The sequence below is a fragment of the Ananas comosus genome, linkage group 3 (assembly GCF_001540865.1).
Source record: "Ananas comosus cultivar F153 linkage group 3, ASM154086v1, whole genome shotgun sequence".
NCBI lineage: Eukaryota > Viridiplantae > Streptophyta > Magnoliopsida > Poales > Bromeliaceae > Ananas > Ananas comosus.
The window spans coordinates 10,460,066-10,477,834 of NC_033623.1; the positions used below are offsets into that span (position 1 = coordinate 10,460,066).

General features: G+C 34.8%; 1 protein-coding gene across 1 annotated transcript; it reads left to right on the plus strand.

Moving 5' to 3' along the window:
- Positions 1,364 to 3,756, plus strand: LOC109707086 (ethylene-responsive transcription factor ERF054-like). The gene has a single exon (XM_020228161.1). It carries the CDS (start codon positions 1,689 to 1,691, stop codon positions 3,078 to 3,080), a length of 1,392 nt encoding a protein of 463 aa, XP_020083750.1. The 5' UTR covers positions 1,364 to 1,688; the 3' UTR covers positions 3,081 to 3,756.

The window sequence follows — 17,769 nt, forward strand, 5'->3', positions numbered from 1 at the left end:
AAAAATTATATGAAAATATAATGACTCAAAACTGTAAAAATAAATAATATAATCTTAATTTTAAAACGTCAAAGTATTTTGATTGAATCAAACAAATAAGCTTGAAAAGATTGATAGTAAACATTGACACGAAAGATTGCATGCTCGGGTAAATTTCCATGTGCTTTTTTTTTTTTCCGTTTCCACGAGCACGAATCTGAAAGTCCAGGTGTGTGGCAGGGAGAGGAGGGGTGGGAGGGAGTTGAAAAAAAATCGCACGGGACAAGTGCGCGTGGGCCCCGCGCGTACCCAACCGCACCGACCATACCCGGAGACCCAAATATATTTTCTTTATTATTATTATTATTATTTTTATTTTTTTCCCGGTCTTCCAACGCCCCTCTTTACTCCCGTGCCTTCTAGGATGAAAAAGGGCAAAATTGCACTTATACACCTCGACTGTATGCACCTATAAAAGAAGTCCCTTACTTTTAAAATGTAGCTGGGAAAATTCAAAATTTTATTATATTTAAGAAAAAAAATGCTTCTTATATACCAAAGTTTGGTGTAAATCTAATGCCAAACTCATAAAAAAATTTAGATAATTATTTTAAATTTTTAGCATTGAAAAATAGGAGTGTGGTAAGAGTAATATAAAAGAAAATGACCTTTTGATGAAGTGAGTTTAATATTTACATAACTTTTGAATGTGCAGATAGTATTATTTATCTATATATTTTATTAAGGATTAATGATGAATTATTCTAATTTATTTATAAAAAATTAGTAAAAATTATTAAATTTAATAGTACTATTGATGATATGAATAAAATTTGTAAAACAATTAAGATCTCCCAATTCAAAAAAAATCAAAATTTAAATTGGTATCAATAAAACAAATTAATTTGACAATGCTGATAAATTAACTAAAGTATTTTTAGTATCACAAACAAATTCATTATTTTTATTTAAAATTTAAATTATTTAATCTTTATAAACAGTAAAAAAAGAAAATTACATTAAGATCAATTCAACCATGGCCGTCTAAAATGAGAAAGTCTACTGTGTGACACTTACACCACATCGTCTATCCCCAGCCAATCATATTTTTTTATTTGAGAGAAAAGTACAATAAAAATATTTTTTAAAAAATTATGATGGGATAGATAAATCTCAGGAGAGCTTTTTGATTGGTTAAATACAACATATTAGCAATATAAGTGTTGCATTCTAGAATTTTTCATTAAAAATAGTTAGATGGGTTGTATGAGGGGTGACTTCCAAATTTTATTTAGTTGGAGGGTGCTCCATGCATTTTCTCACCCAGCTCCAAAACGCACGCTCTCTCTCTCTCTCTCTCTCTCTATCTTTCTCTCTCTCTCTCTCTCTCCCTTATAAGTCATTGTAGTCGCAGCGGCTCCGAATCAGAACTCTTCACCTCATTGGCTCTGTCCCATTCCACAATTACGCTTCCTCCTCCTCCTCCTCCGCCTCCCCTCTCTCCTCCGCTTTCTCTCTCATCCGGCCGCCCGCTCTCTTCTTTCTCTCTCTAATATCTTGATTGATTAATTCGCGCGTCCGACTGCTAATCATTCGTAATTTCCGATCTCTTTCTCCGCAATTCTTTTGAATCCGTCAGCTCGAGCGGGCGGCCGGTCGGCCAATTTTCGCACTAAATCTTCGCGTAATTCTGTCTTCCCGGGAAAGCAATGGACCGGCAGCGGAGGAGCGGCGGCGGCGGCGGCGGGAGCAGATTAGGCGGGAGGGCGAAGGGGAAGGCGGTGGGCTCCGAGAGATCGCCGACGCCGGTTTTTGATGAGGCGTCGGCGCCGTCTCCTCGTCCTCTTAAGAAGATACGGAGCCCGGAACGCTCCCTCCGCTCATCTGCTTCTTTTTCTGATGACTCTGCTGCTGCTGCTTATTCTTCTTCTTCTTCTCCTTCTTCTGTTTCTTCCGCTTCGTCCTCTGTTTCGAATTTGATGAATTCTCCGTCTTTTCGCCCCATTTTCCCCTTCGCGTGCGAGGCTTCTCATCATCATCACCACCCCCTCCTCCCTCTCTTCCAAACAACACCGCCGTTGCCGCAGCAAATGATATCGTTCTCGCACAACCCGATGTACCCGACCGGCGCCGCGTCTTATCCCCCTTATTTATTTTCGGGGAACGCCGCATCGACGATTACAACGACAACGGCGACTACGACGACGACGACGACGACGACGGCAATTCAGCAGCAGCAGCAGCAGCAGCAGCAGCAGCAGCAGCTGATGCTGCTTAGATACTGGAGTGAGGCGCTCAACCTCAGCCCTCGCGGGGGCGGCGGCCACGTGGCGATGATGAGCCGATTGGCGGGAGGGGCCCTGCCGCCGATGTACGCGTCGGGGCTTTTTCGGCCCCCGATGCTCCCCGGCGTGCCGGCGCCGGCCAATAAGCTGTACCGCGGGGTGCGGCAGCGGCACTGGGGGAAGTGGGTGGCGGAGATACGCCTGCCGCGCAACCGCACCCGCCTGTGGCTGGGCACGTTCGACACCGCGGAGGACGCCGCGCTCGCTTACGACCGCGAGGCGTTCAAGCTCCGCGGCGAGAACGCCCGGCTCAATTTTCCGGAGCTCTTTCTCGGGAAGAGCGGCCGTTGCGATGCCGACGGTGCAGCGTCGTCTTCCGTCGAGAAAATTCAGGAGCCGCCGCCGCCGACGGAGTCCGAACCGATGGATTCTGCGGAGGAGACGGCTGCGGCTGAGACAGAGGAGAGCCTGAGCAAGGAGGAGGAATCTCCGCCGTCAGAGGCAATAGCGGCGGAGGAGGCGGTGCACGACGGCGGAGGGGAATTGGTGTGGGGGGAGGCGGAGGAGGCGTGGTTCAGCGCGTGGGGGCCGGGGAGCTCCGTGTGGGACGACGTCGACGGCGCCAATAGCCTCTTCCTCCAGTCGCAGCTCGCGACGTCGGGGGCTGCGAATTCGGAGATGGAGCGTTCGTTCCCGACGGCGTTACCGCCCGCGGCAGTGGCCACAGCAGCTTGTCCGGACGTGACCGCAACCGCAACCACCGCATCCGATCCTTCGTCTCACCCAGCTCCTTCCATGTTCATGTGGAAGGACTAATTGATGATCACCAATCTCTCTCTCTCTCTCTCTCCCCTTAAATTTAGAACAGGGGAGGTCACTGGTTGCAGATTTTGAGACAACCAGTTGATCTTAACCAATCCTCTCTTTCTGGAGTGAGTACTGCTTTGAGTATATTCGAAGGTCTTCTCAAAAATCGCTGATGTGCTAATATATATATGCATCAAGAGCTTTATTCAAGATGCCATATATGTTCTCTAGCACAGCAGCGGCGCCAAAAGAGAGCGCTGCAGGGTTACCCAACGCATTACTCTTCTTTCACGGGGGGATATCCTTTTTGGCCTCACATTTTTTCGCGGCCAAATTTGGATCATCCCTCCTTTCCTCAATCCTTTAGCTTTAGTTTCCGAGATCATTATCTTTAGTTTCTCTTCATTTCATAGCTCAAGTCTTTGGATGATGAAATTGTTAGTTTCTTTTTCTTTTTCTTTTTCTTTTCTTTGGATGTTAGAAAAGAAGTCATGTTTATGGTGATGGTGGGGATAGGTTTTGAGGAGGAGAGGGTTTTATGTTCTCCTCTTCTGATTCTACTTGTGCGTGTGGTCTTATGTCTTGTGTTTTTTTGAGAAATAGTCATTATGTATTGCTTGTGTTCAATAGTCATTATGTATTGCTTGCAAAATTTCAGGTGACAATATTGAATTTGTGTTGTTTACTTCCTAATATGCAATGCAAATTAAAGTACTTTTATTTGTTTTTATGCCTCATAGTGAGGGAATTAGGCTCATTCTCATAATAAAAGGGTACACTTTATTTGTTTGTTAAATTAGTGCAATTGGCTCAGAACATATTGGATGAAAAGAGAGTAGCTGTTTTTCTTGTTTTATAGGAGCAGATTCCTCAGAAGTACAATAAGCTAAAAACAGAGAGAAAAATAAAGAAAAAGAAACTGGCTTATCATCTATGAGCATCAGTGATTCACTCTGTTCTATGTATTCTATAAAAACACCCTTTCTTTTCAAAATATTTAATGAAATAAAAACATTCTTGCAAAGAGTTTAATTAGTTATGATGGGCTATCTATCTCTTCTAAATAAAATAAACGAAGCGGGTAGCGTGCTACCTATCTCTCAAAAAAAAAAAAAAAAGAAAAGAAGTTATGATGGGCTATCAACGAAAATTTGAGTACCAACCATCAAATTCTTTACCACTTGCGCTAGAAACGACCGTTATCAACTTCGTTTTTGTCAGGAAAAATGAAGATCATAGTGGTTGTTGGATTCACCTATCTTAGACTCTAAAATCGGAATATTACAGGGATTGAATTCCGATTCTTATTTCACTTAGAATGAGAAATGATTAATATATTTTGAATTAGTCTGTTCTAGATTAAACCATTCAAAATTCTCTTACATGGACACCTCCGCCTCCTCATACTTAGCGACTCTCCTCACTCCTAACCAAAACACTCAAAATTATCGGTATTTTAATTGTTTCTTCTTATGTTCATTTCAATAATAAACGAAATATTTCTGAACGAATTGGCCATTTTATTTTTCCATTCCAATGTAATCTAATTCTATTTTTTGTTTCTATTTCATGAGCGAAACATTGCTCTAAAATTAAAAAGAGAAGACGTTAATGGATTAAAAAAGAAAACTACAAATTTTTTACCTTAGAAATAAAAGTACAAGTCGATCAATTGGGTCCAAATCCGATCAAACATTACTAACAAAGGGTTTTCTCAAACGAATGCATGGAGCAATTCAGGGCATGTATTATCACTAAGGGATAACATCTATGTTATCATTCAAAATTTTAAAAATATTTAATATATTCTTAGTTGATCAAAATATTTTTATTGATAATGAAAATTCCTTCAAATATATCCCTACAAGGAGGATTTACTAATAATATTTTAGGTTTAAAGGAACTTTTGAAAATGTTGGTAAATATGAAAAAAAAAAAATTATAGTAATAAAATGTATATAAGTAAAAGCCTCTATTACTTATCTATTTCGCGTGAATTAGGAAAAACTAATTCATACATTAGATGACTCTATTTTGAGTGAAAGGATTTTTTTTTATTTTTAAGAAAGAAGAAAATGAGAATTTGGATCCCTATCCTAGGGTCTCCTTTTTGGGAAGGGACAAAACACACATAGAGAAGCTTTGAACTTTAAATTTTGTGCAAATAATTAAACATATGAGCTTTCAATTTTGATATTTAGAACCTCTAAACTTGATCAAATAATTTAATAAACCCTATCTTCAATTAACATTGTAACTACATAGTAGTTTTGATTGAATGTCTTGTATATGATCTTATACCCCTTCAAAACACTAAAATGTTTATTTTTCTATTCTATCATATTAAAAAGAAAAGGGAAATTTTAAACCTACTTTTCTAAAACTTCAAAACACCATAAATACCCCTCCCAAATTAGAAATATAATCAATATCCTTCTAAGCATACAAATTTATCACCACTATCCCTCTAGATATATAAAATTATCACTAATATTCTTAAACCCTAAATCCCGGACTAGACGATCAATCATGATATTTTTCAATTGAGACTGTACATCTATGAAATTATAAATTTTTGAGAGGACAAAGATAAAATTGAGTGTGACAAATCTCATTACTCGCTACCTCTTTTCGTTTCTTTCTTCCCCTTCTTTCTGGAGAAAGTCTATAGTATAGCAGTTACATTATATCACTTATGTTCAGCCAATCACATTTTTTTTTTGGAATGAGCAATTTGAATGATAGGAAACATCATATTATTATATGTGACTGTTATATTTTTGACTTTTTTTTTTACTCTTTTTCTAAAATAAAAAAAAAAAAGTGTTTATGGTCCTCGCTACCTCTTTTCGTTTCTTTCTTCCTTTTCTTTCTCGAGGAAGTCTACAGTATAGCAGTTACATTATATCACTTATGTGCAGCCAATCACATATTTTTTTTTAGAATGAGCAATTTGAATGATAGGAAATATCATATTATTATATGTGACTGTTATATTTAAGACTTTTTTTTTTTTGACTCTTTTTCTAAAATATAAAAAAAAAGTGTTTATGGTCCTTTTGATCTTGGCCAACCACATGGGCTCACGAGGTAAAAAAGTAAAAGATTGGGCAACACCTGCATCATGCATGCGACTTATCTCCCACAATACCCGTGCAATGATTGATTACCCACTTCCAGTTTGCTCTCACTTCCTCCCTTCCCTTCCCAATTTCTCCCCGCTCTTTCACTTTTCCTCCTCCCTTTTCCTTTTTTGACATTCTCGACCCCCACCGATCGAGTCCTCCGAAGGAAGCCACTCACCAACACTTGCTCTACTTCTGCAAGGAGAGGTAAAAAAAAAAAAAAACAGAAAAAAAAAATGGTGTTTGACATTTTGCAGGCGCACGTGTCGCTCGGTGATTGGCCAAAGCTTCATCATGCAAGGTGGAAGTCAACGTGGGCTCCCCTAGTGGGGGAGATCTTAGTAGTCTGACACGCGACGCGTGTGTGTTGGAAGAGCTTTCGGTCTCGCTTACGGTCGTCTAACTTATTGCTTATATTGCTTTGAGATTCGATCGTATTTGTCTCAGTATTAAGAAAAATTTATATAAATGTTCTGACTTTTGAGGAAATGAAAATTATTTTCTAATTCACTTGATGTTCGTTCGCATCTTAAAACAGTTTAAATAGCACAGGCCAAGGAGATTCCGTATAGCTGGACGAAAATGATTAATTTACAAAATATTAGGTTAAACCGAAAATTTTGTGTTGAAGCACTCAATTTGTTTAATTCAAAATTTTAATTATTTATGAAAGTGTACATTTTTTTCCCTTCAAAAATAGTTATTTAATTTAATTGGAAAGATACTTCTCTTCATATACCAAGAGGAGGCACTTTTCACTTATATTCACTCTCTCTATATACATAGGCCAAATGAGTGGTAGAGAATATGTATACGAAACGTTTATATCAAATTTAATATATTTGACTAAGAGTTGCAAGTGACTAGAGGCTGTTGATTTGAAATATTTTCAATAAATTTGTACAGGGATTATTGGACGATGACGGATTTGGTTATATCTAAACTACTCTTAGCAAAGCATCTTAATTAGTCATGTGCCCATAAATTGTGCGTATTTTTACAGATATTATTTCTAACATCTTGATACAATAATATAAAGAGAAAGAAAGATCAAGAAACCTCCAGCGAATCTCTCGTGCGAAAGCTGATAATTAAATAGGGGGGGCGCAGTTCGATCCATTTGGAAAGAACATATTTGTTTCAATCTGATCATTCAAGAGAAAGGTCAAAAGTGGTCATCTTCACTGCTATCACCTTTCCAGCACAGTAGAAAATGACTTTGTCTCATGTTCTTATTAGAATCGGTTCAAATGTCGTGCCGACACAATGCTTTCGCCTTCAAACGGGCATGGATTTTAATGTGAATTGTGAGGAATCGCATGACAAAGCTTGAAAGGCGCTACGCGGTGGCGCGAGGTTGCCGCGCTTGTTTAAGAGCCTGTTTGGCCCTTCGATAAGATGGAGAATTATTTATTAATGTGCTGTCTAAATAATACAATAATAGGAAAAGATATACAGACGTATCTCTAATAGAATCTTTTCAATCTTGCTGAGCCAAACAGATCCTAGCTAGCACTTTTGAGCTAGTGGACGAGAGAAATTTTTAACCTTTTTTTTTTTTTCTCACTCCCTACACTAAAAGTAGATTCTTCAAATCCGAGTCGTGTAGGTTAGAAATAAATGACCAGTTTTACCTTTCGAATGGTAAAAAAAAGGTAAAAATGTACAGAACTTATCTGAACTATGATCAATTTGATTTGACTATCAAATCTTTTAAATTTTTGTTTTTACTCTATAATCTTTTAATTTGTTTGATTTAAGTAAGTCAACAATACTTTAATTTTAAAATTTAGATGCATCGTTTATCTTTATAAATTTTGTTAATATATTTCATGCCGTTCTCGTTGACTAATTTAAAATTTCAAGTCAAAATACATCGTTGACCAACTTAAATCAAACAAAATTGAAAGATTAGCTAGTAAAATTAAAATTTTAAAAGGTTTGATGACTAAAATAAAAAATGACCAAAATTGAGATAACTTTTATATTTGTATACTAAATAAATAGAAAGAAAAAAAAAGAGTCCTACCAAAATAGCCATTTAAAAGAGTCGGCAATTTCAGGTAAAGAGAGGTGCTTGATGTTACGTGGTCAAGAGCGTCTGATGCAAGTCCAATCATTATGCTTATTATATATATATATTAAGTGCTACAGGATCATGACATTAACTTCTTTTTTTTTTTTCCTACTTTCTTATTATTAATGAAAATAACTTCTTTGACTTCAAAAAGTCGATATGGACTACGACTTGGATTGGGACACCCACAACATCTTTTCAAGCAAAATTTACTCTTCTGAGACTTTTTAACTATTAATGGGCCTGGGCCTTGGTCTCTAAATTCTGATCCAACCGAGGGTCGAGCGGATCAAACTCATCCGATTTGGGCCCGTAGGAGGTCGATTTTGACTCGCATGAGATCTTCGCAACCATGATTGGATAGGATAGTATATTTTACTTTTTTTTAATTTCTTTTAATGTAAATGGTTTGGTGATTGAATATACTGCATCTCTGTAGACATTTGCGGTTTGTTTGTGTTGGCATTCGGTTAAATCGAATCGGGTACGCCCATAAGCGGGTTCGATCCGACGGATATTATGTTATCTAATTGGATTAGGATTAATCTCGCTTTCTAATTGGAAAGCTAATTAGAGATAAATCTAATCATATTAGGATAACAAATAATAATCGATTTGGTCTTATCTCTAACGCTATTAGGATTTTGGAATTCCTTATAAATAGACGGGCGATCCCACATGAAACGATACACAAAAAAATAAAAAGAACCAAAAAAGAGAGAGAATAAGAAAATAATAGAGAGAAACCACATCCTCCATTGACCTATTATTCTAGAGGGACTTGCACGGTGGATTTGCGATCGTGCTCGTTTGTAGTTCGATCCACCGCGAGTTCAGAGCGCAAGAAGACTTTCAAGGAAGATTCGAGGACACGTGAATCAATCTAAACGATCCGGGCTCATCGCGTTGTTGCGCGAATCGCTTCCGCAAAAGGTACGAACCAAAAACTTCCGCTGCATTCTACAGTTTGGATGCATGAATATTTTTATTCAGTATATCTCTTTCATTTAGAGCATATCTGTTTCATTGAAAGTGGAAGGGGGTGAAATTGTTTTTGGCGGAAACTTAATTTCGCCCGTAAGTCCACTTTTCCAAAATATCGTAATTAGCTTCGTCCTGGATAGTGGCGACATCAATTGCAGGAGAGAAAGAGAGAGAAATAAAAAATAAAAAAAAATTATCTATTGTACTCTTACATGCTTGTGTGAAAATTTTCAATAAAACTAACAAAATAGTGAGAAAACTACAGTTCCAAAGTTTATGACTTTCTATAAAACAAACAGGTTTGGAAACATATTTTTAAATATTAACTGTACTTTAGTTCAACCCAAAGTCATTTTCAACCTAAAAATCAATTACGAGAAAATAAAAGGCGTTTGCCCAAAAATCAAATATTTAGAATTGAATTACTAAGTTTAACCTTTAAGTTAGCTTCATAAAAGCAGGATATATTATCTTATTGGTGAAATATACTTCCTATCTGATTATGGCTATCAAGACCATTCAAGGAGTAAAATTAGCTTGCAATTAAAAAATAAAAACGTCACCGACGTATAAGTTATCATAGGATAACTTGTTTTTGACGTTTAAGTAATGCTTCCTATCTAATAAATGGTAAACAGAACACATTTTAGGAGTGATCAGAATAAATTATTCTTAGAGCACTTATTCGGTGCAAAAATTTTCTAGAATGGTTCTAAGAAAAAGTTTTTCTCTTTTGCTCCTTAAAAAGTTTTTTTTTNTTTTTTTGAGAGAGATAGATAGCACGCTATCTGTTTCGTTTATTTCATTTAGAAATAAACTTAGCTAGAAATGTGAATCAACTAGGATTCAAACTTTGATATCCATAATTTGGCAGCATAATATATTCCATCTAAGAGTTAATCTATTTTATTACAAAATATAATTTAAAGGACAGATATGATAACTAATTCTAGACATTTACCTTGGTTGGATGATGGAATAAATTATTCTTGAATAACTTATTCGGGATGAAGTTTTTCTTGAGTGATTGGAAGCCAAAAGTTTATTTTTTATTCCCTAAGGCCCTAATTCGATGCATAAATATCTTGCTCATTACATTCCCTTGATGTATTGTATATTTTGGACGATAAAAAGTGTATCAAATATCTAGAATGTAATATTATATTCGTGTTTTAAGTCATTTTTATAGAATAAGATAAATTACCTATAAGTAAAATATACTATTCCATCAAAATCATGAATAACAAAATTTTCAAAGAGCAAAAAATAAACTTCCTACTTACAATCATACTAGAAAATTCTAAAACTAAATAANAAAATTTTTCAAAGAGCTTTTTTTTTTTTTTTTTTACTTTTAGGCTAATATTTCAGAATAAGATAAATCACATTGTAGGTGAAATATGTTATCCTACTTACAATCATACTAGAAAATTCTTAAACTAAATAAGATATTCTTGGATAACATATTCCGACATCCAAGCAGAGCCTAAAAGATCTTGTCATTCATGATTTAGTAGGATAACATATTTCACCTACAATGTGATTTATCTTATTCTGAAATATTAGCCTAAAAGTGGAATATGTTATTCTGTTTGATCACTTTTATCATTGACCAAATACCACGACTTCTTGAGTAAATCAAAGATGCATCTAAAATAAGATATCCATACATTTAAACAGAACCCTAATCACACCTTTCCTATACCAAATATATAAATTTTTTGAACAAATCAATAAGATATACCAGACAAAATATTTATTCGTCCAAACATAATTTTATACCTTATGTTGGATAGCCTACTCCAACATGAGCAAACCGCAAAGCCCATCAAGGTCCACAAAGTTAGGCCTGAATCTAGCCCACTAACACAACTTGAGAGCTTTTGTTAGTGCCCATATCCCGTAAGGTGGGCAAAGTGGGTCGAAGTCAATTACGGTGAACAAAGATGAAGAAAAAATAATAAAATAATATATTAGATAAAGATAGTTATATTTAAATATATTTAATTATGGTACTAATTAGTTTTTTATTCATTTGGCATATTTAAAATATGATAAAAATTGATTAGTTAAGTTTTAATATTTTTTTATTTTATAATGTTATTGTTATATTACTATAATTTAGGTATAAAAAATAATTTAGTTGCTTTAAATTAAAATTTAATTATATAAATATATAATTATATTATTTTAATTTATTAAATTATTTATTATTTATATATAAATTATAGTTTTACATCATACATTTCTTACCAAACAAATTGCATAACTAATAAAACTTCACTTTCATAATTACAAAACAAACAGCGGAGAAGAAGTAGTTTTTATCGAACTCCACTTCAACCTAAAGCCTAGTTTCAATGAAACAAAGATGCCCTAAGCTGAAAACTTTTTCATATTTAAAATTTTAAACCCAATCCAAACTTAAAGTTATAATTCAGATACCCAAAGTCCTGCCCATACGTGGCCTATCGGGTCGGACCTTGAGATTCATTTATTTAATTATAGATTTTGGAAAAGGAGCCTACAAAATGCAATGCCCGTAGGGATGTCAATGGGTGTGGGCATCCGAAATTTTATCCGAATCCGAACCCGAATGAAACGGATATATCCGATGGATATGGATATGGATTCGGATATGAATATCAAAATAGAAATCCGACGGATATGGATTCGGATATGGATTTTGATTGTACCCGACCCGAACCCAAACCCGAACCCGACCCGAACCCGAATTTATTTTGTATATATATATTTGATGTTATATTTGAATTTGTATTTCAAAAATTTAGATTTAATATAATATATTTTGAAATATTGAAAAAAAAATAATTGTTTCGGGTTTAAATTTTCGGGTTCGGGTTTCGAATTTCGAATTTTTGGTCGAGTTCGGGTTTGGATATAAATTTTTAAAATCCGTCGGGTTCGGATTCGGGTTCGGGTAACGGGTTTGGAGTCGGGTTCGGGTTTTTAGAAATCCGCCCCAAATCCGACCAGTTGACATCTCTGTATGCCCGTAGTACTTGTAATCATAAAAAATTTTTACATCTGTGGGTATGTTTCGGTAAATACTAATCATTATTTCAGAAACACATGGTATGCATAAAATTTTTGCGGAGCTATTTATTTGTAGAAGCACTGGTAGCTTCTTAATTATAATTCCTTGAAATAGAAGTAAAATGCTGTAAATTAGAATTTATATTTTGAAGCCCAAAAATTAATTTTAACTTACCGTGGTAAATAAAAATAAACCGTACACATCAGTGTCTTGTAAAATGGGCTAATGCAAACAAAAAGTCTCTTAGAACTCTTTAGAACTCTCTTCTGAGGGTCCATGAATCCCTGTTGATCACTATTTTTGGCTTTAGTAATTGTTTAAGATAGGCCATTTTTATCTTAAAAATCTATAAATCACCTTACTATATATCAAACGGCCCAGAATTATTCTTAACAGAATAAACACACACAAAAAATAAAAAAAAAAAACAAAAATGAAATCTACTGTCGTTATTTTTTTTTTTTGAGAGAGATGGATAGCACGCTACCCGCTTCGTTTATTTCATTTAGAAATAAATTTAGCTGGAAATGTGAATCAACTAGCTAGGATTCGAATTAGGTCTCGGGTACCAACCACAAAGCCCCTTGCCACTTGCTCTAGGGACGGTCAGTTCTACCGTCGTTATTCATTCGGATAAATTTGTTCTCAATCGGTGCGCATAACAATAGCATTTAAAATACATTCTCAAACAAATGTGCTCAATATCAAATTAAAAGTGGCTTCATTATTGCTTAGACTACAATTTACTTTGTATCCTATAGTTAAAACTACAAAATGGGAACAACAACATAATAGCTTATGTGAAAGATTATTCATAAAATTTTCACAAATTTCGCACATTGCATAAGCGTTGTGCTCATCAATGGCCTTACTTCTTGCACCAAATCCAACTTCATTTTACTTAATATGTATGATTAACAACATAGAAAAACAAAGCCTAATTCATACGAAAACAAGAGTATCACCACTAAGATCACTAGTTTTAGTCGGCACGACGCGAATCGTGCCCAAATTAGAACCACTAGAGCTATTTTGCTGCCCCTCACCAACCCATCATTGGCCACTCCTTTGCGGTAGAAGTACTCAATACATAGTTAAAAGCGTGCAACAACCTTAAAAGCTTTTAACTAACAATCCTAGTGATCTAGTCCTAGATTCCTACATTTTTCTCCGTATCGATGTCGTGTGCGTCAAGTCGATACATCGGTTTCAATCTTTAGAGGGCTAATTCAATCATTTGGTCCCAATAAGAGTACCCAAATCCCATCCTTTTCACTTCAATTGGTCTAGAAATTAGGGGACATTTTGAACTGTGCCTTAACGCGCAAATTGCTCATCTTTGCAATTCAAAGACACTTATGATGGTTGATTTATAGGCCCTTTAATTGTGTGGACTTGTGAGATTACCATCACTCACTAAGGGCTACAACCTTTTTTTCATTTTTTGTAGCTTGTGTGGTTGGGGAAGAGGCATGATGTAACTTTTGATTAATTCTTAGAAAGAAGTGGACCTATGTGACTATTTATGGAGGGTAAAAAGCAAATGAGGTGGGGTTTGTTTGGTAAGTAAAGGAACCATCCATTAATGAAGAGAAAGGTTATTCTCTTGTTTATTAGTTCATCATTTTAGAATAGGAGGAAAAAAAAAATTTTAGTCTCCATTGCTATATATTATCCCAAATACACTAACTTAAATTCTTTCTCTTGTTCACATCAAATATTCCAATACTAGTTATATTTTCTAAGGCATTTCACCTAGTCATTAGTAAGTGGCTTAATTATGTATTAAATTAAAAAGAACACATGGATACATATATTAAAGAAACACTACACAAACCCCAAAAAATAAGATCAAGAGGTACATTGCTAATAATCAACTTGAAAAAGTATATATATATATATATATATTGGAGAAAGCAAATTAAAGGCCTTGCCAATATTAGCTGTCGATATAAATATCTACTATAAATTAATTAGTACACATCCCTTAAATTTAGTCCCAACAATTAATCCATGGCTACTTTTTCCTTCATTCAACATTTGATTCCTTTTTTCTTTTTCTTTTTTTTTAAATTCCCCCTTTACTACATTGTCTCTTGTTAATCTCCTTCGCCTTTTCGTCGTCCTCGCAACGAACCCCACAAAACTTTTAAGCTCTCTTTTGCCTTTTTCCTACCGACGACGCATTGAAAGAATAGAGAGCAAGTGTTTTGTTTCCTTTTAATAAGAGATTATTGATTGCGCTTAAGATATTCTTCGAATTAAACAAATTGTAGCTACGTGAGGTGTATCTAATAATTTATATGTCCTAAGCAATAGAAGCTAGCTAATTACTCGAATTATATAATACAATGTCATGTGTTTAGGCCCTAAATACAAGTCAACAAAATGTGCATGCATTTGAAGATTTTTTTTTAAAATTATATATATATATATATATATATATATAAAACCTTTGAATATTCCACATGTTTTGTACTCTAAAACATTCTTTTACAAGAGGTAGGTTGAATTAATGGGCTTACATTATTAGTCTACATGTGCACAGCTAGTTTTCAAAAATCAACATGTCCTCATGCTTTATTATTCCAATCTCATAATTGTGTTAACGATCGAGTTTAATTAACAACTTATCAAGCTTAAGCAATAGGAAATTTTCAATATGTACATGGACAATTATGGCTCAGAAAATGGACTAGTTTATGCCGTCTCGTTGACTATGGCTCTTGGCCAGGTTCATGTTCGACGAAAAGCCCTAAACATGGTGGAGACCGCTGCGCCTTTATGGTGTTCAATGACAGTTTGGAAGGATTCAAGTCCCTGTAGATTCAAATAATTCAAAGGTTGTTGCCGCGTCGCTGTCGATCATAACACTAGAGACATTACATAGAAGAAATATGCCAAGAACAATTCCAAAGAATAGTAAGGTGATTCCAAACTTAGTTCCTTGTAGATGTGATTCGTTTTAAGGGTTTTGAATATTCTTGCTATAGGTTCGATAATAGATAAAACTGAAGGGCTCGTTTGGTTCATCTATTTTAGAGTCTGGAATTGAAATGGGATTCACTAATTCTAGTAGTTGTTATTTTTTTTAATAATAATTGAATTAGAATTTTTATTTCACTCCGGAACGGAAATAACTTAATCTGTTTATGATTCAATTCGGCCTATTCTAAAGTAAACCACACAAAACTCTCTCTCATAGACCCCTACTCCCTTTCCTTAATTAAAAGGGCAATTGCTTATATATTCCTGAAAAGTTTCTGACTTTTCGATTTACCCCTCTTAGAAGGCTAATATTGAAAATACCTTTTCTACGTTTCAACATATTTCTAATATACCCTTAGAGTGAAAATTTATTAATGAACTCTGTTATTTCTGTAAAATTACTATTTTGCCCTTTCAAATATACCCTTCCACCATCACTGACTTTCTTATTTGTCCTTAAAGTTAGGGGCAGAAAAAGTATTTTGACTTTTGGTCTTTTCCAATATGGGTCCGTCACTAACATTTCTTATTTGCCCTTAAGTTAAGGGCAAAATTGAAATTTTAATTTTTTTAAACTGTGATAGATATTTAACTCACGTTTAACCCAAGTTAACATAACAGGAGATAACTGCGGGAGTATTTTGCAATAACGGTAGATTATATGAAGGGTATTTTAGAAAGAAAAAAAAAAAAGGTAAATTAAATATTTTCAAACGTATGAGGAGTATATAGGCAATTATCCCTTAATTAAAATCCTCTCTTAAACTTCTAAGTATTTCAATATTTCATTTTGATTTTCATTCTAATAATGAACCAAATGTTTTTAAATAATTCGTCAATCTATTTTTCATTTCGATGCAATCCAATTTCATTCTCCAGTACGATGGAATACAATAAGCGTTTCAATGAAATCCCCAAGTGAAGGATATCTAACCCTTTTTCTGGAGGAGAAAATAGGTAGGTTTGACATCGTGTCATGTATGTCCCTATCATGCTCAACATTTTCTAAATCCTTCTCCGCAAGTTTGTCTGACTTTGCTATATATATTATAAAGTAGAATCTCTAATTTGAAACTCCTGTACAAATATAAAAGATGCTTGATTGTCTGTAGCAATACACATGCTTGTGTACTGCTAAATGGCCCGTGCGACCGCAATTGTGCATTGCGATGCGCAATTGGGCGGGCCATATAAGCCCTACCTGTGATTCTTGAACATACGACACAGTTTAAATTGCGTAATGGCTTCAGGTTTCACTCATGTAGGACTTCATTTATATTTTAGTAAACTTCAAGTGGTTGTGATTGAGTCACTAAGTTTTAGTATGCCTTTCAATCTACTCACTCTGTCAAACTACGTATAATTTTCCAACTATTAACTGACGTAGTAGCAGATTCAATTATCATATCTGATAAAAATAACATGACAGTTTAAATTATTTTGAAATGACAAGTCAACTAAATCAGTTGTCACATCATTATTCTATACGAAAATTAAACAAAGATGGATTGAAATAAATTGAAGTTCGGTGACTTCAATTAAATTTAAGGTAAGTATTTTACAAACTACCTAAGAATTATTCTCTTTTTAGAAATGCTATTTGTTCCCAACAATTTACCAGCACTATTCTAGATCTGTAACAGCATCTATATTCCAGATGCGCTACATTATTAGGATGAAGACATTTTTTACTAGAACATGTATAATATTCATTTTATGAAAAAAAAAATGTAATTTCTGGGAAGAAAAATAGAAAAGAGAACAATTTCTTCTTTTCCTTGCACGCGCAAAGATTTTTTTTTATTTTTTTGACTAGATGGACACAGAAGAAAACAAGATAGAAAATTTTTTCTTTTTTTTGTTTGAACCAAATCAATCATTGTTGAGTATGGGCTCTTCCGAACCTGCTCAAATTCTCCATATGTTTTTCTCTTTCTTTACTTGAACTAGATTGATTTTTTTTTTTTTTTTTACTTGAACCAAACCGAGTCACACCTCTGTATTGAAAAAACTGTTTCTCTTCAATTTCCTTCGACTCTTATCTTATCGTCGTTTCTTCTATCACCGATTTCTCTTTTTTTTGTCGTTGTTTTTCTATTTTTTTTTCTAATTATCTATCTGTCGTATCGCACAGATTACTATACTAGTATAACATGATACTTAACTAATATGATCCAAATTTAACTCATCAATTACAATTTAAAATCTTCTAAAATATTCTAAAATACTATAGCATTACTATTGGAAGTACATCCCCTCTCTCTCTCTCTTTCGCTCTCGTTACTTAACTCCCCCCTCTTGTTTTAATTAAAGAAAAAGTAAGGTCCATTCCATTCCATGCATGTGCCAGCCCCTCCATTATAAATCCAACTCAACTGTACTAAAAACACCACTCCTCTACCACCTCTGCATGAAGCTTCTACATATTCCTCTCTCCCTCCCATCACCCCAACTTTAACCTCCTTG

Bases quoted from the DNA above. Each gene is read 5' to 3' on its own strand.
- LOC109707086 (XM_020228161.1), top strand. From the start codon at position 1,689: ATGGACCGGCAGCGGAGGAGCGGCGGCGGCGGCGGCGGGAGCAGATTA.